Below are 26,548 nucleotides of genomic sequence, written 5' to 3' on the forward strand. Positions count from 1 at the left end.
ATCTCGTCACATTTGCTGAGCATTCAAAGACCAAGGTCAAATGTTAGGGGCTGTCTTCCAAGGGTGCTTGTTTATCATCGGTGGAGGCGCCACGGGCCAAAAATAATATTATTAAAGTACTTATTAAACACTACCTAATAAAATGCATTAAACAGATCCACAGTCAGCCTGTGGTGAACCACATGACTGGAAAAAAGCATGAACTATAACAAGAAAACACAACAAAATAGTTTAAAAAACATCAATGTAGATTTTGGAAATACAATTCGCACAAATACCATCTTTGCTTTTCGCCCAGCCTTACTAGCTGTTGCGTGGTTTTCATGTCCGTGTGCAGTTTTTGCACTGTGGAGTGAATAACGGGCTTTTTTGTAATTGTACTGGGATCTGCATCCCAAGGGCAACGTGTTTAAAGTGGGGAGCAAATGTGCTCTGTCAAGGTGTCAGACTGAAGTGAGGGTGTTCAACTAATGAACCAAACTTATCGGGGCATAATTTCACCCCCAAAAAAACAGTCCTAACGCAGCTTTTTGGCAGACACTCGATCGAAAGTTCCATTGTGAAAACTTGTTTCCAAGTTTTTTTTTTTTTTTTTAATATTTTTAATATACATTTTTTTAAATATATTTTGTCACATAATATTTCTTACACAATGTTCCTCCGTTCGTTTGTCTCTCTCAGCTATTGCCCCCAACCTCTCAAAAACATACCTTAGATAGAGAGCATGTTGTATTGTTTACTCTATTGATACGCTGTCTTAATTGAGCAGGAGGACTGCTTGTGAAGCACGTTCTTGGCTCAAAGTGTGACCAGCAGAAGCGCTTACAAAACGTCCCTCCTTCGTCTTAACTCTGTGAGATTTCAGGAACAATCAACAATTCGATATACCATCAAACAACTGACAGTGCATTGTTTGCACAATGAGACATGCAGATATCATATCACAATGTCTGTGTGCGGGAAGAACTGGCCACAACACAATTTTTCTGCCTAAGTTCACAAAGTGAGTAAGTAAAATATACCAATAAAATGTATTCCAATAAACACTATGACTTTGCATCAGCGTGTAGCATGCTGTTGAGCAACACATTAATAACCTTCCAGCGCCTTAAGTCACCTGTTGTTTGCAATAGGACATGATCAATATTTCTGTGAACTATATGGCACAAATGCTTTGCAGCAGGCACATTAACCGTCTGCGCTACTTTATGGTGAGTGAAAGCAGTGACTCGCTAAAACTCCATCTCTCACCAGCAGGCACATTAATCACTAGTGTTACCTTGAGGTTTTTAGCTTCAAAATCGCTGGGTGTGCAAGGAACTCTAGCAGGTACTTTTAACTCCATCGTATATTTCGAAATGCAGCGCCTCCGTCCTCGGTTCCCGGTAAGGTGGCACTGGTCGCATCACTGCAAAGCCGGCCCCTGATTCCACATTCTTGCACGTAGTGTTATACTTCCTATTTTGTTTGCCATTATGGTACTGTTCTGTGCGTTTAGCATAGCAGCACTTTTACACATTCGATTGCCACTTCAGTGCCTTGTCAGCAGTAGTAAGTAATGCAAGCCCCATAACGGCATGTCCTTGTGGTAGGTGTGAGGAGTCGCATCGCTCTGCCAAGGGCTTTATTTGTAAAGCAGTTTGTAACAACCATGAGCATCACGATTACTGGTTAACAGCTGGAGAGGTTGAGAACCAGTGGAGTCTGGCAATGGGAGGATGTGTGACCAAAACTGTTGTCAGCTTGCTTCCCCATCCCCTCACACCCACCCTCCATTGTCTGTTTGCCTCCTAAGCCGCTCTCACCCACCTTTCATTTTCCGTATGCTTTCTCATTGACTCCACCCTCATCCTTCTTTCATGTCCTCCGTCCGTGTTGCCTTGTACCTTAGCCCACTCACCTGTTTTTGTTTTAAATTACAATAAAGCGCAATAGTACTGGACGCATCATTTCACTTTTTATAAAAAAAATATTATTTATATTTTGCTGCTGTAATAAATGGCTAAAAAATCATTGCAAAAGCCAGTAGCTCTCCCAAGCATGCCTATTGACTCTGCCAATGCTTGTTTATTTTTTTCTTAATTTGTTTTTTAGTAAAGATTACAATACATTCAGAATCACGTGTTTGCTTCTATAGTTAATTCAGCTTAGTAATATTGCAGCTATGCTCACAAGGCCACCCTAACACTTCCCTGAGTCGGCTGACTGTATCCTGCATTGTTTCAGGGAATTACATGGTTAACAACATCCCTCGATACTGTTGCCGTGCTTATTCGGGCACCTTCTACCCTCACAAACTTGCTTCTCGACAAACCTGTAAGAGTCCATGACACCCTTCCAGCTGTTCAACTAAGACAGGGTACTCGCTCCCCATTTTCTGGCAATGTTCATCTTTGCCATGATTAGGCCGAGGCATACAAATGATTTGATATTTCGGCAGACCTGCCTCCCCACAGTGTGCTTGCCTTTTGGGGTTTGAGTTAACTCTGAGGATGACCATGTAAATGCATAATGGACAGCTCAGGAAACCTGACTCTATACGGACCTTCTGGAGTTGAACTATAAAATTAGCTTTGAGTTAGCCTTTGAACATCCAGAGAATGAAGGTTCAGGTAGTAACAGGCAACAAGACCACACTGTTTTTACATCAACAAGGCAGGAAGAGTGGGCTTTCATTGTCCACTTCTTAAAGAAATTGATAGAGCTGTGAATGTGGGCCATAAATCGAGGAATTGGTCAGTCAGTGTTCATATAGCTTGTCATTACAAAGAGAGACCTTCCCAGCAAACAGATATCGATGAATTGTGAGTCTGGAGCTTATATTAGTTGTAGTTGACATTATCTTTTGCAGTTTTGGGTGTTTTGCCAAGAATACTCTTTTGCTGTGCAGGCCAGCAATAAGTGCCTGGCTTAATGTTAAATAGGGTCCCAAAATGATGACGATCCTTTGGTACATGCACTCTCTATAACAGTGACTCAGATTTTTTATTTTACGTCCCCTCTACTTCCTTTTGTCCTAAAAGTAATTCAGAAGATAAAATAGCATTGAGCAGATTTCATTCAGATAGCCTCGAACTGGACCAGATGCTCTTAGTATCCAGATAACCTGTAGTTCAGTTGTGCTGCTCTGTGGCTTCTCTTGTTATTAGAGAATCTCCTTTGTTAGTAAGGTGGCTCGGTTCTTCATTTAAATGTGCATTTTCAAAAGTTCATGCATTGACCTTTAAAGGTCAGTCATTTTGCAGTTTTAATGAAATGCTTAAGTGTTGAGTGTTTTGTTGCTGACTAGAAAGCTGTTTACTTGACGTTGGTGTGTTCTGTCTAACTGATGTTATCAGGAGCATTTTGATGCTTTAGAAGCTACATTATACACGTACTGCAGCTTAGAGAGAACATAGAGACAAGTTTCAGCTTAAGTACTGTAGGAAGTTGGCTCTGTATGCACAATTTCAAAGTAAGGAATAGTATGCACAGAGTCCAAGGGTTCCCCTTAGAGGTAAGATAGTGGCACCAAGAGATAATACTAATGCTCTATTTTGTGGTAGTGTGGTCGAGCAGTAGGCTTATCCAAGGAGTAGTGTTAAGCATTTGTTGTACATACACACAGGCAATAAATGAGGAACACACACTCCGAGACAATTCCAGGCCAATAGGTTTTGTTATAGAAAAATATCTTTTCTTAGTTTATTTTAAGAACCACAGGTTCAAATTCTACATGTAATATCTCATTTGAAAGGTATTGCAGGTAAGTACTCTAGGAACTTTGAATAATCACAATAGCATATATACTTTTTACATAAAACACATTTAGCTGTTTTAAAAGTGGACACAGTGCAATTTTCACAGTTCCTGGGGGAGGTAAAGTAATGTTAGTTCTTGCAGGTAAGTAAACCACCTACGGGGTTCAAATTGGGGTCCAAGGTAGCCCACCGTTGGAGGTTCAGAGCAACCCCAAAGTCACCACACCAGCAGCTCAGGGCCAGTCAGGTGCAGAGTTCAAAGTGGTGCCCAAAACACATAGGCTTCAATGGAGAAGGGGGTGCCCCGGTTCCAGTCTGCCAGCAGGTAAGTACCCGCGTCTTCGGACGGCAGACCAGGGGGGTTTTGTAGGGCACCGGGGGGGACACAAGTCCACACAAAAAGTACACCCTCAGCAGCGCGGGGGCGGCCGGGTGCAGTGTGCAAACAAGCGTCGAGTTTTCAATAGGTTTCAATGAGAGACCAAGGGGTCTCTTCAGCGATGCAGGCAAGGCGGGGCCTCCTCGGGGTAGCCACCACCTGGGCAAGGGAGAGGGCCTCCTGGGGGTCACTCCTGCACTGGAGTTCCGATCCTTCAGGTCCTGGGGGCTGCGGGTGCAGGGTCTCTTCCAGGCGTCTGGATTTCAGAGTCAGGCAGTCGCGGTCAGGGGGAGCCTCGGGATTCCCTCTGCAGGCGTCGCTGTGGGGGCTCAGGGGGGACAACTTTGGTTACTCACAGTCTCGGAGTCGCCGGAGGGTCCTCCCTGTAGCGTTGTTTCTCCACCAGTCGAGTCTGGGTCGCCGGGTGCAGTGTTGCAAGTCTAACGCTTCTTGCGGGGATTGCAGGGGTCTTTAAATCTGCTCCTCTGGAAACAAAGTTGCAGTCTTTGTTGAACAGGGCTGCTGTTCTCGGGAGTTTCTTGGTCTTTTGGAAGCAGGGCAGTCCTCTGAGGATTCAGAGGTCGCTGGTCCTGGGGAAAACGTCGCTGGAGCAGTTTTCTTCTGAAGGAGGGAGACAGGCCGGTAGGGCTGGGGCCAAAGCAGTTGGTGTCTTCTTCTTCTCTGCAGGGTTTTTCAGCTCAGCAGTCCTCTTCTTCTTTAAGTTGCAGGAATCTAAATTCTTAGCTTCAGGGGAGCCCTTAAATACTAAATTTAAGGGTGTGTTTAGGTCTGGGGGGTTAGTAGCCAATGGCGATGCAGGCAGGGCACAGGGGGGGGGACTTCACGGGCCAGCCACCGACTGGGCAAGGATGAGGGCCGTCTGGTGGTCACTCCTGCACCAGTAGTTGGTTTCTCTCGGGCCTGGGGGCTGCGGGTGAAGTGCTTGGTCCAGGCGTCTGGTTCCTTTGTTACCAGGCAGTCACGGTCAGGGGAAGCCTCCGGATCCTCTCTGCAGAGAGGTCGACTTAGGGTGTCCACATCGTTGGAGTCGCCTGGGGGTCCCCTCTGCAGTGTTGGTTGTTCTGGACACGAGCCAGGGGCGACGGATGCAAAGTGTTGGGGACTAACGCTTCCTGAGTGAGGCTGGAGTCCCTTTAAAGATGGTTTCTTTGTTGCTGTTTGGACAGAGCCGCTGTCCACTGGAGTTTCTTGGTCCTTTGGGTGCAGGGCAGTCCTCTGAATCCTCAGAGGTCACTGGTCCCGCTGGATGCGTCGCTGTGCAGGTTCTTTGAGTCTGGTGACAGGCCGGTAGGACTGGGGCCAAGTCAGTTGTAGTCTCTGCGGGGCTTTCAGGTCAGCAGTCCTTCTTGTTGTAGGTCATCAGGAATCTGATTTCCTGGGTTTAGGGTCGCCTCTAAATACTCAATTTAGGGGGGTGTTTAGGTCTGGGGGGTAATAGCCAATGGCTACAGTCCTGGAGGGTGGCTACACCCTCTTTGTGCCTCCTTCCTGTGGGGCACATCCCTAATCCTATTGGGGGAAATCCTCCAAAGCAAGATGGAGGATTTCTTAAGGCAGGGGTCACCTCAGCTCAGGACACCTTACGGGCAGTCCTGGCTGGAGGGTGACTCCTCCTTGTTTTTCTCATTGTCTCCCCCTGGACTTGCCACCCACTAGCTGGAGTGCCCTGGGGCATTGTAACATAAAGCCTGAGCCTTTGAGGCTCAACGCTAGGGGTTACAATTCCTGCACGGGGAGGTGTGAAGGTCCTCCACCCAGTGCTGGCTTTGCTTCTGGCCTCAGAGAGCACAAAGGCTCTCACCCTATGGGGTCAGAAACTCGTTTCAGCAGCATGCTGGCACAGACCAGTCAGTCCTGCACTGAAAGATTGGGTAAACATACAGGGGGCATCTCTAAGATGCCTTCTGTGTGCACTTTGTAATAAATCCAGCACTGGCATCAGTGTGAGTTTATTATTCTGAGAAGTTTGATACCACACTTCCCATTATTCAGTGTAGCCATTATGGAGCTGTGGAGTTTGTTTTGACAAACTCCCAGACCATATACTTTATATGGCCACATTGCACTTACAATGCCTAAGAATGGACTTAGACACTGTAGGGGCATATTGCTCATGCAAGCTATGCCCTCACCTGTGGTATGGTGCACCCTCAATATTAGCTGCTAACTCCGGGCAGGAGCAATGCTGGCTCCTGCTGGGACAATGGAGGCCTTGGGGCTCCCCCTTCAGCCCTCAACAACAGTGTTGTGTGTGCCCTTGGAGGGCACCAGGGCACTCCTCTTTAAGATGCCGGGCCACAGGGGATTGGGACCCTGGGGCCAAAATCAGCTATGGTGGGGGGGTGCCTCCCCCCCTCCCCTTCAGAATTATGCCAGTCCCTGGGGGTGGGGGTAGGGTGGGTCACTGGGGTTGGGGTTGGGGGATCAGGGCCCCCGGGCTGACTCTGGCCTGCGGAACAATGCTGCGTGCTCCCTTCCCCTTTAAATTGGTGCTGGGCCATGGGGAATGGGGGCCCACAGGCTGAATTAGCCCAGGTGGAGGTAAGGTCAGTGTGCCCACCTCTCCCTTCAAAATAATGCTGGGCCCTAGGTTGGTGGAGGATCGAGTCCCCTGGGCCTAAATCGGCCTAGGGAGTGGAGCTGGGTGCCCCCTCCCCCTAAAAGGGCACCGGACCCTGGGGGATGGGGTCCCCGGGGCAGAAATGGGCGATGGGAGGTTGCATGTCCTCCTCCCCCTGAAAAGTCCCCAGAGGGGTGGGTTCCCTGGGTCTGAAATCGGCCTAGGGGGGAGGGCTGCATGTCCCCCTTTCCATAAAACTTATGCTGGACCCCCGGAGGATGAAAGGTCGGCCCTGGGGACTGGGGAGGGGGGGGGCACACAGCCCCCTTCCCTTTACCTAAATAAGTGGCCCTGGGGGATAGGGTCCCTGGGACAGATAAGGGCTTGGCGAGGGAGCCCTGGCAGCACCCATCCTCCTCTCTTTTTTTTTTTTTTTTAAATGCCCCTCGGGCATGGGGTCCCCAGGGCCAGGCCCTATGGTCCACCCGTACTACACACAACCAAAAGCGGTGCATATCATGTGGTTGGTGGTATTGAGGGGGAATGGTGGTGTCGACTGCAGGGCTAACCCCCTGCAGTGCACAGCCAAAAGGCCTGAGGCTGCACTTAATTATGGTAATTAAATATTACTTTACATAAAAAAAATAAAAAAAAGTAGAAATTCACTGTAAAGAAAAGGTTAAAGTAACAATCTAGTTAGGTGTGATAAAAGGATCTATTTTATTTATTTATTTTTTAAACCTTAGAATTTCACTGAGAAAAACAAAGGCTAAAATGATGCTATAGTTAGGTGAATGTCAGTGATAACATTAATGTTTTGAACTAAAAACAAAATAACAGATTCCCCAGTTATAGTTAGCAATGCTAACTATACTTTGAGGTCCCGCCATGCTTTGCTTAAGACCCCCACAAATGACATCACTCATGACATGTTCTGTGACATCACTGGTGACATCATATAATGAGTGTACTTAGTTTGTTTTACAGTTCACATAGTGGTGGGTAACTACCATATTAATTTTCTATGTAATTATTTTTACAAAACACATTGCGCCTAATACACCATGGCTGTGTAGAGGTATTGAACATGTTATAAATGTTTGCATTCAAGAGTAATTCTGTGTGCAAGTAATAATTCTCTTGTAGGGTGTTTCCATGTAAAGTCATAAGCGGTGAATAGTCCCGCCCGCCTGCAGGGACCCCAAGCACTTTTTCCAATATAACTTCTTAAGTGTTCATGTTCGTCTTACTTCAGGAAGGCCTGTAAAGCCACTTAATGTCCATATGCAGTTTAGAGAAAAGGCTACACTGCCCTGCACTCCTTCATCGTTATTTTGCATTGAAGGCATGGTTCTTAATTTTGTCCTTTTTAAAGCAAACTGGATGAAGAATTTTGGACACTATAGCCTTTCCTCTAAGCTTCATATGGACATTCTTAAGTAAGTTCCTAGTATGTGGCACCTAGGTACCCAGGGTGTTGGGGCACCAGGGGTTCCCAATGGGCTTCAGCATGTACTGTGCCACCCACGGGAGCCCATGCAAAATGTGTCTGCAGGGCTGCCATTGCAGCCTGTGTGAAAAGGTGCATGCACCCTTTAACTACAGGTCATTGTAACTCACCCCTATGGCAGGCCCTCCTGGCCCAGAGGGCAGGGTGCAAGTACTTGTATGTGAGGGCATCTCTGCATGACCAGAGGAGCCCCTATGAACTCCAGCTCCATTTTCCAGGACTTGGTAAGTGCAGGGGAAGCCATTTTACCCGTGTACTGGACACAGGTGTCCAGCTACATAATGGTAACTCTGAACCAGGGCATGTTTGGTATCAAACGTATTGGAATCATACCCCAATACTGTTGCCAGTATTGGTTGTATGATTCCATGCACTCTGGGGGTTCCTCAGAGGAATCCCCATCACTGCTCCTACCAGTCTTCTGAGGTTTTCTGGGCCGACTGTGCTGCTGCCACCCCATAGACTGGTTTCTGCTCTCCTGCTGCTTAGCCTGCTCCAGGAGAAGAAGGCAGAACAAAGGATTTCCTTTGGGAGGGGGAGGCAGCACCCTCTCCCTTTGGAAATAAGTGTTACATGGCTTGGGAGGGATAGCCTCCCCAAGCCACCGGTATCCTTTGAAGAGCACATTTGGTGCCCTCCTTGCATAAACCAGATTGCACCAGTCCTGGGTCCCCCGGTCCCTGCTCTGGCACGAAAGTGGAAAAAGGAAAGGGAAGTGACTACTCCCCTGTACATCACCGCCCCAAGGGTGGTGCCCAGAGCTCCTCCAGGTGGCCACTTGGTTCTGCCATCTTTAATTCAAGGTGGTCAGAGGACCCGGGGAGCATCTGAGTGGCCAGGTCAGGCAGGTGACATCACAGCTCCTTCCTGGGCTATTCAGGGTCTCCCTACAGGGTGGGGATTTAAATTAGATGTGCAAGATTCCAGCAGGACTCCTCTGTATCATTTACATCATTTTCTGGCCTCCGGGACTGCAACTGGAGCCTCTAGGAACCGACAATCTACAACTCCAGCGAGGACTCAGCTCTGCAACATTGTTTTTCCGGCTCCTTCCAGCAACTACAACATTTCCTTGGCTGTGCATCCTCTGAGGGTAGTTAGTCTTCAGCCTGCACAAGAAGCTAGAAGGAATCTCCCTTGGAGTGAAGGAGTCACTCTCCTGCATCCACAGGCACCAACTGCAACGATGTCCGGCTGTGTAGATCTTCTCTCCTGCAAAACTGCGTGGATCCTGCAGCAAAGGTGGTGGTCTGGAGTGGTCCCCTCCGTCCTCTCTGCCAGCTGTCCAACTTGGGAGATGGTGAGCCCTTGCTTCTCCTTGCAGGGCAGTTCCCCTGTGCACCGCGACTCTTGCAGCTACCAAGGCTTGTTTGTTCCTCCTCCAAGGGATCTTCAGGCTCTGTGTAGCCTCGGCCTCCATAACTCTTCCCTGAAAAGCACGGTCTCCTGCCTGCTGCTCCAGCGATGTGGGACTCTTCTCTAGGTTTGCTGAGAGGGCCTCGCTGCGACTCCTGTGCCTGCTGCCTGTGAGTTGCCTGTAGGGGCTGCTTCCTCGTCTTCCGACTCTCCTCACTGCTGAGAGTCACATGGAACTCCCCTCCTTGGGCTGAGTCCCCCTAGACCTTGCAACTTTTCATCTGCGACTTTTCCCTTTGCCAAGGCTTGTTTGTAGTTTTCCAATTGCCTGCAACTCTTCTTTCGTTGTGGGACATCACCTGCATCACTTCTGGGATTTTTCTCCTGATCCAGTGCTGCACAGCTGATTCCTTGTCTCCATCGTCAACCTGGTCCGGCATCTCCAGAAGGTTGGGTATTGGCTCCTGGCACAACCGGACACTCCATCTTGAACTGGACTCAGTCGCCTTCTTTTGCAGGTCCTCTTCTGTTAGGAACCACCTTTGGTTTCTTCCAGTCTTGCTTGGGTCTTGCACTGTCCTCTTCCAAAGTTTATCTGTGGGTTTGGGGAAAAACCAGGCACTTGCCTCTTCCCTCCTGGTCGCTGGCAGGCACTCTGGTACGTATCTTTTCAGGTTCCTGCAGCACCCCTCTACAGGTTCCACCTCCTTGGGAGGGGGAATGCTTTTCACATTCCATTTACTTAGTATATGGGTTGGTCTCCCCCTGGGGCCTTCCCTATTTTCTATTGTTTTGCTATTGCTTTCTATGCTAATCACTGACTTCTAATGTGTATATATTAGTGTGTTTACTCACCTCGCAGTGGCGATTTGCCTATACAATATTTTAGTATTTGTGTTGCCATAATAAAGTACCTTTATTTTGGTAACACTGTTTGGTTCTTTTATGTGTGCAAATGCTGTGTGACTGTAGTGGTATTACATAAGCTTTGCATGTCTCCTAGATAAATCTTGGCTACTCATCCACAGCTACCTCTAGAGAGCCCTTGCTTCCTAGACACGGTCTACACCTCAGTAATTGTAGGAAGCTGTCCTGGTGTGTGGTGAGCACATATGATGTTATCACCTCAGACCAGGTCCAGTTATCCCCTGTGTATTTCTTATGAGAATGTAATTATTGCAAACGGTGTGATATAGAATGAACTCTCTATATAGAGTAAACACTGTTTACAGTACTCAGTTCTCTACTGATATTCTTAATGTAGGTTTGGTGTGTGTCAGGGAGTTGATATAGATAAAAGCTGTCCGTAATAGGGTGTTTTGTTTTTATAATTGGCATACACCATTTTAGCTTTCTCTGAACAGCTGGGTACAGATTGAACATTGTACTCAATGAGGGGTTCCCATATATCTGTGGCTGATTGTTGATGTGAACTGTGCTCTCTCTAAAGTGCAAGGCAAAGGGTCAGTTTTGCACATAATATTCATTTTCATTGCCTAAGGTAGTTGTTTCTATGTTGGTAGTAATGATGGCTGATCTTCTTCTGAGCTATTTTGTTCTTACTGTCAGTCCTCTAATGCCACAGTAATTGATACAGCAATATGCAGGAAAACAAAGCTTGGATGATATATATATCTTCATGGTTCATAGCTGAAGCAGAGAAGCATCACCTGGAGCTGGTGAGAGGGTATTGCTTCATATTTTCTGTATGCACACTGGTGTCTGAAAATGGTTCATAAATGGAATCTGTTGGAAAAAGTGTACACATGAGAGAGCGTTAAATAAGATAAGTAACTTATTCTTCTATTTTACTGACTTATTTATAAATCACAGAAATTGCTCAAATGCCAGAAAAGTGTTGTAAATGGCACTGGGAAATGCCATGTTACCTATAGCACACAAGGAGTTATAATGAATAATACCTTAGAACTACAGCTATATAGTAGGTTACTGACATGAGATGTGTAGCAGTTCAGATATGGGTAATATCCGGCTGTTTGACACAGATACTATGTGATAAGTAATGTTCTGCTCCTTGCTGAAGTTATGAAGAGTAGGAGTGAGGCTGTGTAGGAAAGTGCCCTTTTTGACATGGTCACCCCAATTTTTGCTCACTGATGCTGAGTTTTTTTTGACTGTGGTGCACTGGGTCCATGTTAAACATGCACCCAGTGCCAGTGTTCTTTCCCTAAAAACAGGTAACAGTGTGTATAATTGGTACTCTCCGCTACCTGTGTAACTCCCTAGCAAGTGGTACATCAGGGTACCTAGGGCATGGGCGGGAGGGAAGGGTCCCTAAGTTGTGCAACACATATTGTGCCACCCTCAGGGACACCCTCTCTCCCCCTTTTTTGTGGAAAAGAGGCGAAAACACAGTATGGCACACGTGCCATGTCACCAGCACTGCATCTAAATAAATGTTAGTCATCTAACCAGCAGCCCTTGGGCTTTTAAGGCAGAGTGCATTATGTTTGATGTGTGGTCTTAGCTGCACAAGCAGATATGAACCTGTGATGCCTAGCCCCATTGCTGAGCATTGCAAGTGAACAGGGAAGCCATCTTAAGATACATGCTGGATACTCATTATCATGAGTGACCCAGTCACATAATGGCTTCAGCGAATCCTATGGTGTTTAGTATCAGACACCTTGGCTTAATAAATCCAGGCTGATGCCAGCCACAGATTTATTATGGCATGCATCCAGAGGGCACCTAAGAGGTGCCCCCTGAGCCTCACCAGTCTGAGTCTGTTGGCTGACTGGTTGAGATAAATACCACAAGTGCCGTTGATACATTTATTACTCAAATGACTTACAATTTATATTCTTGCAGTGTGGATGATAGAATACTTCTCAAACAGTTTGACAGTGCAGCGCTCCACTTTGGCATTTGCTGTTTGTTGCCAACCTCTGAATATTTAAGTGGATCACAGAATTCCCAAGTGATGCTGTCAGCGTGTTTACCTGGTCAATAGGTAACGGTTACTAAGGAATTTAGGAAATTGAGCTTTAAGTATTGTTTTTAGGGTCGAGCCTGCGTTGCATGCGCTCGCGCATGCGTATCGCAGCGAGACGCTTTTGTATTTAGAAAAGGGCTCGGAGCCCTGTTAACTTCACGTCAGTGTTTTTTATTGGTTTGTGGGCTTGCCTAATATAATCTGCTTGCTTTCATTAGTCGAAGGCAAGCATACGTCATGCCTTTTCCGGTGGCTAGCCCTCCTCGAGCGCAGCGACCAAGTACAGAAAACATGCGAGGCTCGCTGTTTTCCATCGGGCTCGTGGACTTCTTTTACTCTAATTTACTAGCGCGATCTCGCTTGGCAGAAGTCGAGCGCTTTACATAGTTAATTTCACTTTTTCGGGTTGTGTACATAAATGCACTTTTGCCCGATAGGTGAAAAGTCTGGTTACGAGTTTACAACGCGATCAGCTCTAACATGAGCAAACGCGAGACCTGTTGCATTGTAAATGCTTGTTTTAATCTGCTGTGTGTACTTAAATCTGGTAAAAAACTACACATGCTGGCACATTTGTGTGTTTTGGTACAATGTGATGACTAGGAACATTTCCTAGTCTGTTTCATAATGAGACTGCGGTTTAGTCATAAGAATGGCTCAGGAACATTCTGTAGTGCAATGAGGCTTTTTTAAGACTTTGATCCTGATTTTTGGAACAAATTGGAACCAAAAGATGTAAGTAAACTCTGCTTCATGCAGAGCATAATGGCTAATGTGAAAGCACAGTTGTATAATGTAAGGTTACATATCTGGTAACTTTTGTCTGAGTTATACATCTTTTACTAGGAATACAGTTTGTTTTAAATTGTGCCTTTGAATTCTTCCAACACAGCTTTCTTGTTTAACAGGCTTATCCATCTCGCCCGGTTAATGATCTTGGAAGACAATAGTGTGAATTCTAGCTTTTCGTATTTGAAACTGGAAACCAGGGAGCATTCCTATTTCAATTTGCTGATGATTTTAGAAAGCAAAAATGATTAATTGAACCCAGCTGGCTCAAGAGAAAACATTCTTCTAATCTTTAGAAGATGTTCTACTACGGGGTCCTGATGAAGTAGTTTTGGGTGAACTGTTCTAATTGTTTGGGAAGATTGTAAACGCATTTGTTGGTTAAAATGGATTATGACGTGTACAGTATAGTTATAAACTGGTAATGTATCTTATGTTAAAGTATTACCTGATGCATATTTTCAGGAGTACCTCAGCTTGCTGCATGCCCTGGAAGCAGTGTGCTTGTGAGATGGGTGTTTGTAAGCCTGCTTGTTTTGCAATATGCCTGTATTTTATTTCCTTTCTTTCATTGCTTGTTAAGTCATTTTCATTATTTCAGACCAATGATTTGACCGTGGTGCACCTGGGTGTGAAGTTCAGCTGCCGCTTCACTCAGCGTGAAATCCAGGAGCGGTGGTATGCTCTGCTGTACGATCCCGTCATTTCCAAGTATGTGCACCTGGTGGAAAATTCAAGCTGATTTTCCTGGGCCAGGCTACTGTTCTCCCGAAAGATAATGCACTTCTTTAGTCTGGTGGCATAGTGGTTTTTGGGATATTGAGAGATTACTCAACACGTCCATTATCTTAAAGGCTGGTGGAACGCGAGTGCTTTTCTTTTGTTTCATCTTGTTTACTCATTTCATGGACATTCTAGGTCATAATTGCCCTAAACTGCGACAGACTCTTACACAACAGTCCAGCATGGCTCACTTGCACACTGGTCTGCTGGAAAATCTCCAGATTGCCTTGTAAGCTGATTTACCTCACGTAACTTATTTCTCTCATTTTATAAGTTGATTCCTCTCTACTTGTGTTGCTCTCTCTGTGTTACTCTCCCTATCCTGTGTTCACTCTTTTGCTTATTGTTTCATTTTCGCTTCATTAGAGTTTCCTTTTATATATGCCTTATCATATTACCTCTCTATTACACCAGATCTCCATTTACACTTTTATAATCATCCATTCTATCTTTTCTTTTCCACCATATACTCCACTTGCATATTGCCGCCCTCTTTTACATCCTAATTATCTCTTCCGCTATACTATCTAGCTCCCTCCTGAATTGTGCCCCCTATCTTTCTTCCTCCCTTCTCTGCACCATACATTCTCTCTCCCTCCCTCACTCTTAGGCTGTGGTCTTGAGTGATATGGAGAATTTGGAGCTATGATGAGTTCTGGTGGCATCCAATAATCTGTAGTTATGAATTCACTAGGTATGATAAATAGTACCAATTATTAATTTCCCTCTAATGATGAGGCAGGAAGTGTGTGTTTTGACGCTTTCTGCACCAAAATCCACATATCCCAGAATGTAATGCTCTTTTTTCCCACCCCCATTAAATTCTGATGTCCCAAAATTTAAATGGGAAAATTGTAAAGGGTGTGAACTTAATCACACCGCTTATAATTGTATCCCCTTCAGAAACAGTTGTTTTCACAAAGACCCCAATTTAAGGAAACACTTAATCGAAGCATTATTGTTACTATTTTGTCCCTTGACAACATCCCTCTTATCATATGCCTTCTGCCTCATATTTAATTCATACTGGGTTTGCCTAGCTATAAAGTAACATATTGCTGAGGTAGTAGTGATGCTTCTCTACCGTTGATGGAGCAAGAGGTTAGAGAGTGGGAGGAGGTGCTGGCCTGATGAACTGTGTCATAAACAGTAGATTGAAAGGGCCTAGGCGAGGAGTATTGGGTTAAAACAGTGAAATGGGAGTGGATGACTGCAAGGGAACTACTGGGGGGGGGGCATGAGGGGGGGGCTAGCAGCGATAGGGAAGCTTAACTTATAGGATCAAAAAGCAAAAGTATCAGTGAACAAAGAGAGTGTTGATGGTTATGGTAATGTAGTAACATAGCATGAGGGTGCAGCTTGAAGAGTAAGGTCTTCAGTGGGTATGAGGAGTATCTTCAGGGGGTCTGGTACCTCGGTAGTTAAACTGTCAAGCTGATGCGTGAAGAGAATAGTCAAATTGTTTCCTAAAGTGAGTATCATAGGCATACACCTAATCTATCTTTCTTGTTCTACCTACTCTCTCCGTCCCACTTCCATACAGTACAGCTGTCTCCTTTTACCAAATCTGCTCTCATTAATTCTTCACTCTTCTAGCCTCCAAACTTATCTTTCCCCACTTTACCTTAGTACATACACCTATTATTACCCAAGTTGTACCCTCCTAACCTCTTTCAATCTCTCCCATCATACCTTCCCTAAATCTTCTGTATACTTCTCACCCTTTGTCCTCTGCTTCTCCCCTCTCCTCACAGGCTTGCCTGCCAGGCAATGAGGCAGCTTCATCCTGAGGCTATTGCTGCAATCCAGAGTAAGGTGCTGTTCAGCAAGGCAGAGGAGCAGCTCCTGAGTGTCATTGGCTCGGTAAGGACCTCCTGCCAATTAGCTGTACTTCACTTTAGAATTTAATGCAATCATGTTGTTTTGTATGTTCTTCTCCTAAATGCATCATATTCCTTAATGGGGCTCTGTAACTCCCAGAGGAGCATTCCATTCTGCATCACTAATTGCTATTGGAATAATTGATGGAGCACAGAAATTAGTTGAGGAGCAGCACACACGTTAGTTAAGGAGCACAATAGGAAGTAATGACAGGTCTTCACTTCTACCTTTGCTGTGCCTAGACCTACAAGACATTTGGGATAGAGCACTTTTGTTTCTGGGTCCCCTGGTGGTCCCAACATTGTTTATCACCACAAGTAAATGGCGGCATTGCTTGCTGCCCAATCTCCCTGTAATAGTACTAGTATAGCACCAACCCAGCTAGGGAAGGAGGAGGTAACGGACAGTGATGTGACCTCTAGAATGCTCATGGGGCAGTTTCTAGGTTTATTCCTTTTTGTGTTGGGAGGTTTTACAAATTAAATTTGTTTTTGGAGACCATGTTTTGTTGCATGCACGTTTCTCCATTCTCCTTCATTGCAGTTCGTGGATACAAATTAAAATAGCATTTTTTTTAAATTATTATTTTTAGACAAGCCAACCCACATTGGACACCTTTCAGGAGCTGCTGAACAAACATCCTGATGTTTTCTATCCGTCCCGCACAGCCAAGTCCTTGCAGGTGCACTGGCAGCTATTGAAACAATACTACTTGCTTGAAGATCAGACAGGTATAATCTTGCATGCACTGCTCTGCTGTTGCTATTTTTATTTGTTTGGATTTTTTTGATAGGCACTACATTACACATATCTCGTTTTTGTCTCTCTTGCTGTTTAGCAGAATACCATGGAGCAAGTGCAGGAATAGGAGAGTAGAAGTGGGTGCTTTTAGTAGTTGATGTGTATCATTGCATGGGTTTATAGACGAGCCATGTTTTTTTTCCCCAGTGGTGCCAAAGTCCGAGTTCCGTTGGTTCGTGAGGTGCAGTGTTTAATATATTTGTGGGGACTTTCTGAGGAGAGTCTGGACAAGGATTAAGTGCTTTGTATCCTCCTGGTATGGTCAGTTGCTTCTTTGTCTTGCACCCTGCGCTCACGCAGTTTCGTTTTCAGTGCGGTGTTTCCTTACATGTCCGATTTCTCCTGACGGTAAGCATAGGAGAGGGTTTTTATACATGTCCTTTTTAAACACATTTTTACATTTAGAAAACTATGATAGTATGCCCCATTGTGGTCAGTTTAAAGTTGCTTAGTCAAAACTGAAGAAATTATAGATAAGTGAAATGAAAGACATGGTAAACTACTAACAGCTGAATGGGTTAATGTTCCAACTGCATGGATCTTTTTGTAACTAGGCTATCAACACCTACGAGATAACGTAGTGGTTCATGTTCTCAAGCACAGATCTTTGTGCTTTGGGCATAATTCATGAAAGCATTAGGCAAGCTCACTGGATATATGAATGTTTATTAGAACACAAACTATACCTTGCAAGTATCATGTTCTTCTTTCAAGAGTCTCATCAGCCTTTGATCCCTCCATGTTTCATAAAGAGTGCAATCTGGTGGAGAGTAACGCCTATTAAGCACAAAGACGCAATTCAGATTGTCAAATTAGTTTACCCAGTACATAACATCTTTGGACTATATATGGCACCATCTGATGTGCTTGTGCCGCTTTCTGTTTTTCTTTATGTTACATATGCGGATGTGGATCTTTTTTTCGGAGTCACAAAAAAAAAATCCTCAGCAAATTTCAAACAGGTGTTGGGGGAAATATTGCTTTTTCAGTTCATGGGGTTTAAATCCCCATCAGTGTTGTAGAAAGAAAATGTCTTTATTGGATCTCCATGTCATCCTGATGTGATTTTTGGGCCTACCCAAAACCCATTGGCCTGCGACTCGTCCACCTTCATGCATCAGCAGGCCATTTGCTGAACAGAAGAATAAGTTGTTTTTGATGAGGACCGAATGAACACCTCTAAGGATTCTCCCTTCTCTCCTTCAGGTAAGTCACCTGACAGGGAGCAGTCTGCCAAGGGGTCCTGTTGAAAAAAACATCAAAAAGCCTCAGGAAAAGAGAAATCCTTTTCATCTTCATGGAAAGAGTCCTGTTTCCATTTCTGTTCCTCATCTACTTCTGAGCCAATCCCGTCCTTCCTCATACTTAAACCGGAGGTTTTTTTTCCTAGGTGTAGGAAGTTGGCTCTGTATGCACTATTTCAAAGTAAGGAATAATATGCACAGAGTCCAAGGGTTCCCCTTAGAGGTAAGATAGTGGCAAAAAGAGATAATACTAATGCTCTATTTTGTGGTAGTGTGGTCGAGCAGTAGGCTTATCAAAGGAGTAGTGTTAAGCATTTGTTGTACATACACACAGGCAATAAATGAGGAACACACACTCGGAGACAATTCCAGGCCAATAGGTTTTTGTATAGAAAAATATCTTTTCTTAGTTTATTTTAAGAACCACAGGTTCAAATTCTACATGTAATATCTCATTTGAAAGGTATTGCAGGTAAGTACTTTAGGAACTTTGAATAATCACAATAGCATATATACTTTTTACATAAAACACATATAGCTATTTTAAAAGTGGACACAGTGCAATTTTCACAGTTTCTTGGGGAGGGAAGTTAAGGTTAGTTCTTGCAGGTAAGTAAACCACCTACGGGGTTCAAATTGGGGTCCAATGTAGCCCACCGTTGGGGGTTCAGAGCAACCCCAAAGTTACCACACCAGCAGCTCAGGGCCGGTCAGAGTTCAAAGTGGTGCCCAAAACACATAGGCTTCAATGGAGAAGGGGGTGCCCCGGTTCCAGTCTGCCAGCAGGTAAGTACCCGCGTCTTCGGAGGGCAGACCAGGGGGGTTTTGTAGGGCACCGGGGGACACACAAGTCCACACAGAAAGTACACCCTCAGCAGCACGGGGGCAGCCGGGTGCAGTGTGCAAACAAGCGTCGGGTTTGTAATAGGAATCAATGGGAGACCAAGGGGTCTCTTCAGCGGTGCAGGCAGGCAAGGGGGGGGGCTCCTCGGGGTAGCCACCACCTGGGCAAGGGAGAGGGCCTCCTGGGGGTCACTCCTGCACTGGAGTTCCGATCCTTCAGGTCCTGGGGGCTGCGGGTGCAGGGTCTTTTCCAGGTGTCGGGATCTGGGAATCAGACAGTCGCGGTCAGGGGGAGCCTCGGGATTCCCTCTGCAGGCGTCGCTGTGGGGGATGGGGGGGGACAACTTTGGTTACTCACAGTCTTGGAGTCGCCTGGGGGTCCTCCCTGTAGCGTTGTTTCTTCACCAGTCGAGTCGGGGTCGCCGGGTGCAGTGTTGCAAGTCTCACGCTTCTGGCGGGAATTGCAGGGGTCTTTAAAGTTGCTCCTCTGGAAACAAAATTGCAGTCTTTGTTGAACAGGGCCGCTGTTCTCTGGAGTTTCTTGGTCCTTTTAGAGCAGGGCAGTCCTCTGAGGATTCAGAGGTCGCTGGTCCTGGGGAAAGCGTCGCTGGAGCAGTTTTCTTCCGAAGGGAGAGACAGGCCGGTAGAGCTGGGGCCAAAGCAGTTGGTGTCTCCGTCTTCTCTGCAGGGTTTTTCAGCTCAGCAGTCCTCTTCTTCTTAGGTTGCAGGAATCAGAGTTCCTAGGTTCAGGGGAGCCCTTAAATACCAAATTTAAGGGCGTGTTTAGGTCTGGGGGGTTAGTAGCCAATGGCTACTAGCCCTGAGGGTGGGTACACCCTCTTTGTGCCTCCTCCCAAGGGGAGGGGTTCACATTCCTATCCCTATTGGGGGAATCCTACATCTGCAAGATGGAGGATTTCTAAAAGTTAGTCACCTCAGCTCAGGACACCTTAGGGGCTGTCCTGAATAGCCAGTGACTCCTTGTTATTCTCATTATTTCCTCCGGCCTTGCCACCAAAAGTGGGGCCGTGGCCGGAGGGGGCAGGCAACTCCACTAGCTGGAGTGCCCTGTGGTGCTGGAACAAAGGGGGTGAGCCTTTGAGGCTCACCGTCAGGTGTTACAGCTCCTGCCTGGGGGAGGTGATAGCATCTCCACCCAGTGCAGGCTTTGTTACTAGCCACAGAGTGACAAAGGCACTCTCCCCATGTGGCCAGCAACATGTCTCGAGTGTGGCAGGCTGCTAAAACCAGTCAGCTTACATGGGTAGTTGGTTAAGGTTTCAGGGGGCACCTCTAAGGTGCCCTCTGGGGTGTATTTTACAATAAAATGTACACTGGCATCAGTGTGCATTTATTGTGCTGAGAAGTTTGATACCAAACTTCCCAGTTTTCAGTGAAGCCATTATGGTGCTGTGGAGTTCGTGTTTGACAGACTCCCAGACCATATACTCTTATGGCTACCCTGCACTTACAGTGTCTAAGCAAAACCTTAGACATTGTAAGGGCATAGTGCTCATGCAGTGGTGCCCTCACCTATGGTATAGTGCACCCTGCCTTAGGGCTGTAAGGCCTGCTAGAGGGGTGACTTATCTATACTGAATAGGCAGTGTGAGGTTGGCATGGCACCCTGAGGGGAGTGCCATGTCGACTTACTCCTTTTGTCCTCACCAGCACACACAAGCTGGCAAGCAGTGTGTCTGTGCTGAGTGAGTGGTCCCCAGGGTGGCATAAGATATGCTGCAGCCCTTAGAGACCTTCCCTGGCATCAGGGCCCTTGGTACCAGGGGTACCAGTTACAAGGGACTTACCTGGATGCCAGGGTGTGCCAATTAAAGTACAGGTTAGGGAAAGAACAGGTTAGCAGGCCTCAGCACACTTTCAGTTCAAAACATAGCATCAGCAAAGGCAAAAAGTCAGGGGGTAACCATGCCAAGGAGGCATTTCCTTACTCTAGGTCTGCTCATAAGACTTTTTGATATCTACAGAACTGCCCCCACATCACTCTAGGTCAGTTTCTGGTGGTTAGCCTAATGCTGGGGCTTCTGCAATTCAGTCGGCTCTTAATCCAAGGCCTCCGACTGAGGCCACATCTGAGAAAACATTTGCTTGTCCAGGTGCTAGCCCATTTACCCTCGGCGCTGCTCATGATGCGGTCTTTGTGCCACCCTTGAAGCATTTATCAGCATCACATCAGCCCTCAAAATTGGCAGAGATTATTCAAGGGGACCTGCTTTTTTTAATAAGCTTCTATTGAAGCCTCCCATTAGAGATTTGCTCTAATGGAGGAGCTCTGATTCTGATGATTTGACATGCTTAATGGAGACCATGCGAGCAGAGAAGAAGAGGATTGAGACAACCAGCTCCCTCCAAGTCACAAGCAAACTGGACTTTGTATAGACCTCTAAATGCTGCTAAGTGTGATACATCTAGAAAAGAAGAGATTTCATGCTCTTCTGGCCCTCCTTCCGAAGAAGCTGATTTCCTTTTTTCTGTAGTATGCAAGGCTGTGTTGGGGTGCTGGAGTTGCCCTTGGATGGCATTGTCTGAATCCATTATCCTTCTGACATCTGCAGCTGTGTTCTGTAGACTCACAATCTCTTTCACAATTCAACGGGGCATTGCAGGAACCCACGTTGGCTGCCTTTGGAAAAACACTTTTTATCTCTGGCAGTTCACAGGCAAATAGCAAGGCATTATTAGGCTGAACCTTACAGTCCCAATTTCTTAGCATGCACCCCTTTCCCGAAAGCTTTGTGATACATTCATTACTAAGATAGCTTAACCCCAAATTTGTATTTACTGCTGCTCCATATGGTAATGCCAAATACCTTGACTACGTGGGCCATAAAGTATTAGATTCAGGATGAGCTAGCACAACAGTCAGCTTCAGATGGCATTATCACACATTATGGAATTTGGCGGCCATACCTTTGTTAAACCTTTCTTGCCACCTGAAGAAACCCTTCTCTGATTTAGTGAGTGATAGTTTGAATGCATCCATATCTGCAAATGCGATACAGTGGCTAGCTTCTTGGCTAAAGTGTTCACTCCCCAGAGACATGCCTTGATGCAGTTCAGATTCATGAGATGTCCAGGCTAAAGGACATGCCTCTTGATGACAAGAGGCTTTTTTGTGAGAAAGCAGACTCTGCCCTGTAATGCTTTAAGAGTAGGAATGCCTCAGCAGGTTTCATGGAACCGACCAACGTTGATCACATCTTTAACAAGATTTTTATTTTCTGGTCTGCTACCAGGGTGCTTACTTCTGGCAATAGAGACCTTTCCAGCCAGCCCAGAACAGACAGTAGTTCTACTGGTCCTTTCATGGGAGAGGTTGACTTAAGAAATGCCAACAGCAGTAGTTCCAGTCTTTACCCATCTTCTGCTGCAACTGCCAATTTAATGTCCCTTCCAACAAGCTTCCAGTAGAGGGGAGATCTCCCATTTTCACCACCAGATGGGAGACAATTGTAAGGGATCACTGGGTGCTCCATCCTTTCCACAAGGGCAGTGTTCTTCCCTTTCTTCCTATCCAACTCTCTTGACACCACCCTCTCCTCCCCACCCAAAAAAGGCACCACCCACCTTCTGCAAGTAGGTAGTCTCCGTAGACTGCCTCATATTTTCTAGCCAGAAGTTCTTCCCTGTTTCAAAGAGTGGCCATAGATGTGGTACCCCCAGAAGTAAGGCATTGAATCTTGCTTCCTTTAGTTCTTGTGCTCCAAGCAGGGTCTTCAGACCTAATTTAAACCTGTAGCTCCCAAACGTCTTTCTTTGGCAGTAAAAGTTAAAAATGCTGACCTTGAACCAGGTCCTTATGGCCTTAGGTGTGCAGGATTCAGTATTACTGCTGGATTATCAAAACATAATTTCCACATGTCAATCCTTTCTGCTCAGAGAGGTCCCAAAACTACCAATTTGTGGTACTACAATTTGGTCCCACAGCCACTCAGTATCTTAGTGCTGGCTGTGGTAGCTCCTTCGCTCATACTTAGACAGCTGGCTGATGAATACTGCCCCTTATCCTGGTAGACTGTCTGCAGCATACCATGACTCTTCTAAACTTCCTAGAACTCTTTACCTTCTCGAAGTCGTTCTTCAGTAGCTGTGCTCAATCAGCACAGGGTTGGACATAACCGGTCTGAGCTTTTCCTATCCCTCAAGATTTCATATATTCGGGTTATGATTTGGTGCTTCTCGGGTGGATTCCAGTTTAGTGTCTACAGGTTGTCCACCTGCTGAGGGTAAACGGCCTGGGACATACTGTTAGTGGGCACCCAAGAGGATGAAGGAGTGCCCTTCAATGGTGCTTGAGAAAAAAAGTGGCTCTAAATTCACCACTCATACAGATCTTCTTTGTATTTTCCAGAACCTAATTTGGTACATGTTTCTCTCCAGTGTATCATGGTAGTCGTCACTTCATTTTGTGCAATTGCAGGTCACCATGTCTACGGGTGTCTTCTTGGGCTGGTGCGCACATCTGGGGAGATAGACACAAGGTGTAGAAAGCTAGGGTCTGGTTGTTGTTACCCACCCCAACCCCACACACACTTTTTTCCTGGATTTTTGATGCATCTTTGGCTGAAGTGCTTTGGGTTCCTGCTAATTGGTTCCCCAGTGCCAGTGTTCCTTCCCCAAAGCAAGACACCTGGTCACTTGATCCCCAACTGATCACAGCTTCTACCACCCAAGACCTCTTTCTGGATGCCTAGGGTGAGAGACATCTGCTTTCAGGAGGCCCAGAACAAAAGCCTGTCCGGGAAGAGGGTGTAACCCCCCCTCCCACAGGATGACCTGCTGATTAGCCTTCCTAAGGGGGCAGGCCTCAAAGGGCTGCTGCCTTGGAAATGTGGATCTGGTTCCCTTCACAGGAGAGGAAGTCACCATCCCCTGTCTAGAGCCCTTGTGGCACCTGTACAGGTGAATAAATTAGCTAGGCCAGTAGGTTTGCCACCCCTAAAGTGGGCTACTGCGAGGTGGACACGATTCTTCAGAGGTAGCCATCTTTGAGATGGCGTACCTAGGAATTGTGGGACAGTTATGCCCCCTTCCCACAGGAGGTAGTCATATAGGGGGCGTAGTGACTCCAAAGATCACTAGCCCATTGGCTACTTCCCTACACACCCCGAACATCCTTAGATTCAGTATTTAGGGAGCCCCTGACACCAGAGAAACAGATGGTGGCTACCTAATAAGACCAAGGACCCTGAAGAGCCGCAAAAGCAGAAGTGGAGAAAAGAAGCAGCTGACCTGGTACCAACCCCGCTGGCCTGTCTGCATCCCTTGTTAAAATCTGCACAAATGTTGAGTCATCCTGCAGCTGTGACACTAGAAACCCAGGAGGACTGTCCACCATCGAAAAAGACTCAAGACCTCCTCCGAACAGAGGATCTGTTCCCCAACAAACTCAAAAGAAGCAACTCTGAAGACTCTGGAACCACCAAAACCGGACACCTGAAGTCACCACTGCAGTGGCCGTCTCCGACCCAAGTTGAAGTGGACCACCTGTGCCAACAAGGTTCCCCAACCCTTCAGAGTCTGAGTCCATCTTGGATTCACCCCTCCTGGACTCTCCTACGATGCCTGCAACCTCTGCATGCAGCCCCCCTCTATCACAACTGCTCCGGTAAAAAAAAAAAAAACGACACCTAAGGACACCTGTGCACCGTCACCCCTGAGCCATGGACAAGAGAACCAAAGGTACCTTCCTGTGCCCAGTATCATGAGGCCTGATGAGGCACTGTTGGTTCAGCCCGACAGGCCTCCTAGCCAGAGCCTGCAGCCTCTTTTTGCAGTGCCTGATCTATAAGAACGCGTTGGGCCACCTGATGCTGTTTTGCACCCATCCGCTCCCCTGCCACTGAGGGTGTACTGTGGGCGCTGCCTTGGACCTTTCCCACTTCTCATCTTAACCCAAGGAGATTGGTCTTGTAAGTTGCCGTACTCTACCTGTTTGCAGAACTTGTTTTTACCTCCATAGGATTAAATTGCAGAACTCAGAAATTGCACTTTTAAAAGTGAAAAGAATTACTATTTAAAAACGTACTTACTTTAATGTTTTTTTCCGATGCTTAAACACATATAAAGATACTTGCTATTTTTATCAATTAGTTTGGATCTCCTTCTTCAGTTGTGTCTCTCATTTATTGATTATTATTTGCGTTTGTTGACATCTTGCACTCCTCTGTGTTAAGCCTAAGGCTGCTCGACCACACTACCCGTAAGTAGAGCACTTTGGGATTGCATAGCAATCCCTCTTCACTCACTGGGGAGCCCCTGGACCCTTCACAAGTTATTCACATACCAAATAAAGGGCGAGCTTCCTAGAGGGTTACCCGGATCAACAGTCAATATAGTGTCCAGTATTACAGGGAGCTGGGTTCTGGCTGCAGTACCCTCCCCACTTTTTGCCTGGTTTTTAGATGCAACTTGACTGAAGTGCACTGGGCTCTCCCGTTAACCAGGTTCCAAGTGCCAGTGTTCCTTCCCTAAAACATGAAACCTGGTCACTTGATCCTCAAGTGACCAGGTCCTTCAACCTCCTATAAGTCCCCACTAAAGGTAACCCCGGTACCTAGGGCATGGGCACTGAAAAGGGTCCCTCAGAGCTGCAGCACAACTTGTCACTCTTAGGGACCCAGCACCAAACTTATGCAGACTGCCATTGCAGGCTGTGTGACAAAGTGCTTCCAAAATTGAAAACATTGCATGGCACACATCCTGTGTGCCATGTCCCCTAAACACTGCATGTGATATATGTAACTCATCCTGTAGCAGGCCTTACAGCCCTAGGTCAGGGTGCATTATATTGCATGTGAGGATATAGCTGCATGAGCAGATATGCCCCTGCCATGTCTTTGTCGATTCTCAGACTTAGTAAGTGTACAGCGAAGCCATTTTAAATGCAGGTGCTGGACACTGGTCTCGACGAGTTCCCCAGCTACATGATGGCTACTCTGAATCCTGGGATGTTTGGTATCAAACATTTCAGAATAATAAACACTCACTGACCCCCAGTGATATATTTATTAAGAAATTCTCACAGAGGGCACCTTGTAGATGCCCCCTGAAAACCTACCAACTACTAATGTGCTGACTGACTGGCCCTGACCTGTTCAGCCACCACAGACACATGTCTGCCCTCTTCCCCAAGGTGAGAGCCAGTGGACGGGAGTGTTAGCACTTCAATGGACATTCCAGGGCTGGGAGCTTTCAAATACTTAGCCACATTTGTAATGCGACCCAGGTCCCTACGGATGGCAGAGATGACAGCCCCCTCCCCTCTGCCTGTACTGACCCCACCTTTGGCAGCAGAACCAGCGGGGAAATAATAAGATTAGGAGGTGTGCCCATTTCATGCCAGTCCCACCCCTAAGGTGGATGAGCTGAGGTGGACACTGCTTTTTAAATTCCTCCATCTTGTTTAAAGGAATTAGGCCACTAGGGTTAGGGTTATGCCCACTTCCTAGCGGAAGTGGTCATAAGGAGGGTGTAGTCACCCTAAAAGTGATCAGCCCATTGGCTATCACTTGTCACTCTCAGTAATGCCCCTAAGTTAAGTATTAGGTGGCACCCCTGAACCCTAGAACTCAGAACCTGACAACCTACAAAGAAAAGGACACAGAGGAGTCGCACCCGCAGAAGAGGAAAAGAAGCAGCAGCTGACTTGATACCAGTCCCGCCTG

At 46.4% G+C, this 26,548-nt stretch overlaps 1 protein-coding gene across 2 annotated transcripts in view; it reads left to right on the forward strand.

The window, feature by feature from the left end:
• MCRS1 (microspherule protein 1) overlaps nt 1-26,548 on the forward strand; it is a 202,022-nt gene that overhangs the window by 77,090 nt on the left and 98,384 nt on the right. Inside the window, exons 6-8 of one of the 2 annotated variants that reach the window (XM_069230637.1) lie at nt 13,913-14,022; nt 15,849-15,957; nt 16,568-16,706. In XM_069230637.1, coding sequence (XP_069086738.1) covers nt 13,913-14,022; nt 15,849-15,957; nt 16,568-16,706 — 358 coding nt within the window. Of the gene's footprint in view, nt 1-13,912; nt 14,023-14,085; nt 14,324-15,848; nt 15,958-16,567; nt 16,707-26,548 lie in introns of those variants that run through there. The other variant, XM_069230638.1, reaches the window with a different exon arrangement.

The sequence above is a fragment of the Pleurodeles waltl genome, chromosome 4_2 (genome assembly GCF_031143425.1).
Source record: "Pleurodeles waltl isolate 20211129_DDA chromosome 4_2, aPleWal1.hap1.20221129, whole genome shotgun sequence".
NCBI lineage: Eukaryota > Metazoa > Chordata > Amphibia > Caudata > Salamandridae > Pleurodeles > Pleurodeles waltl.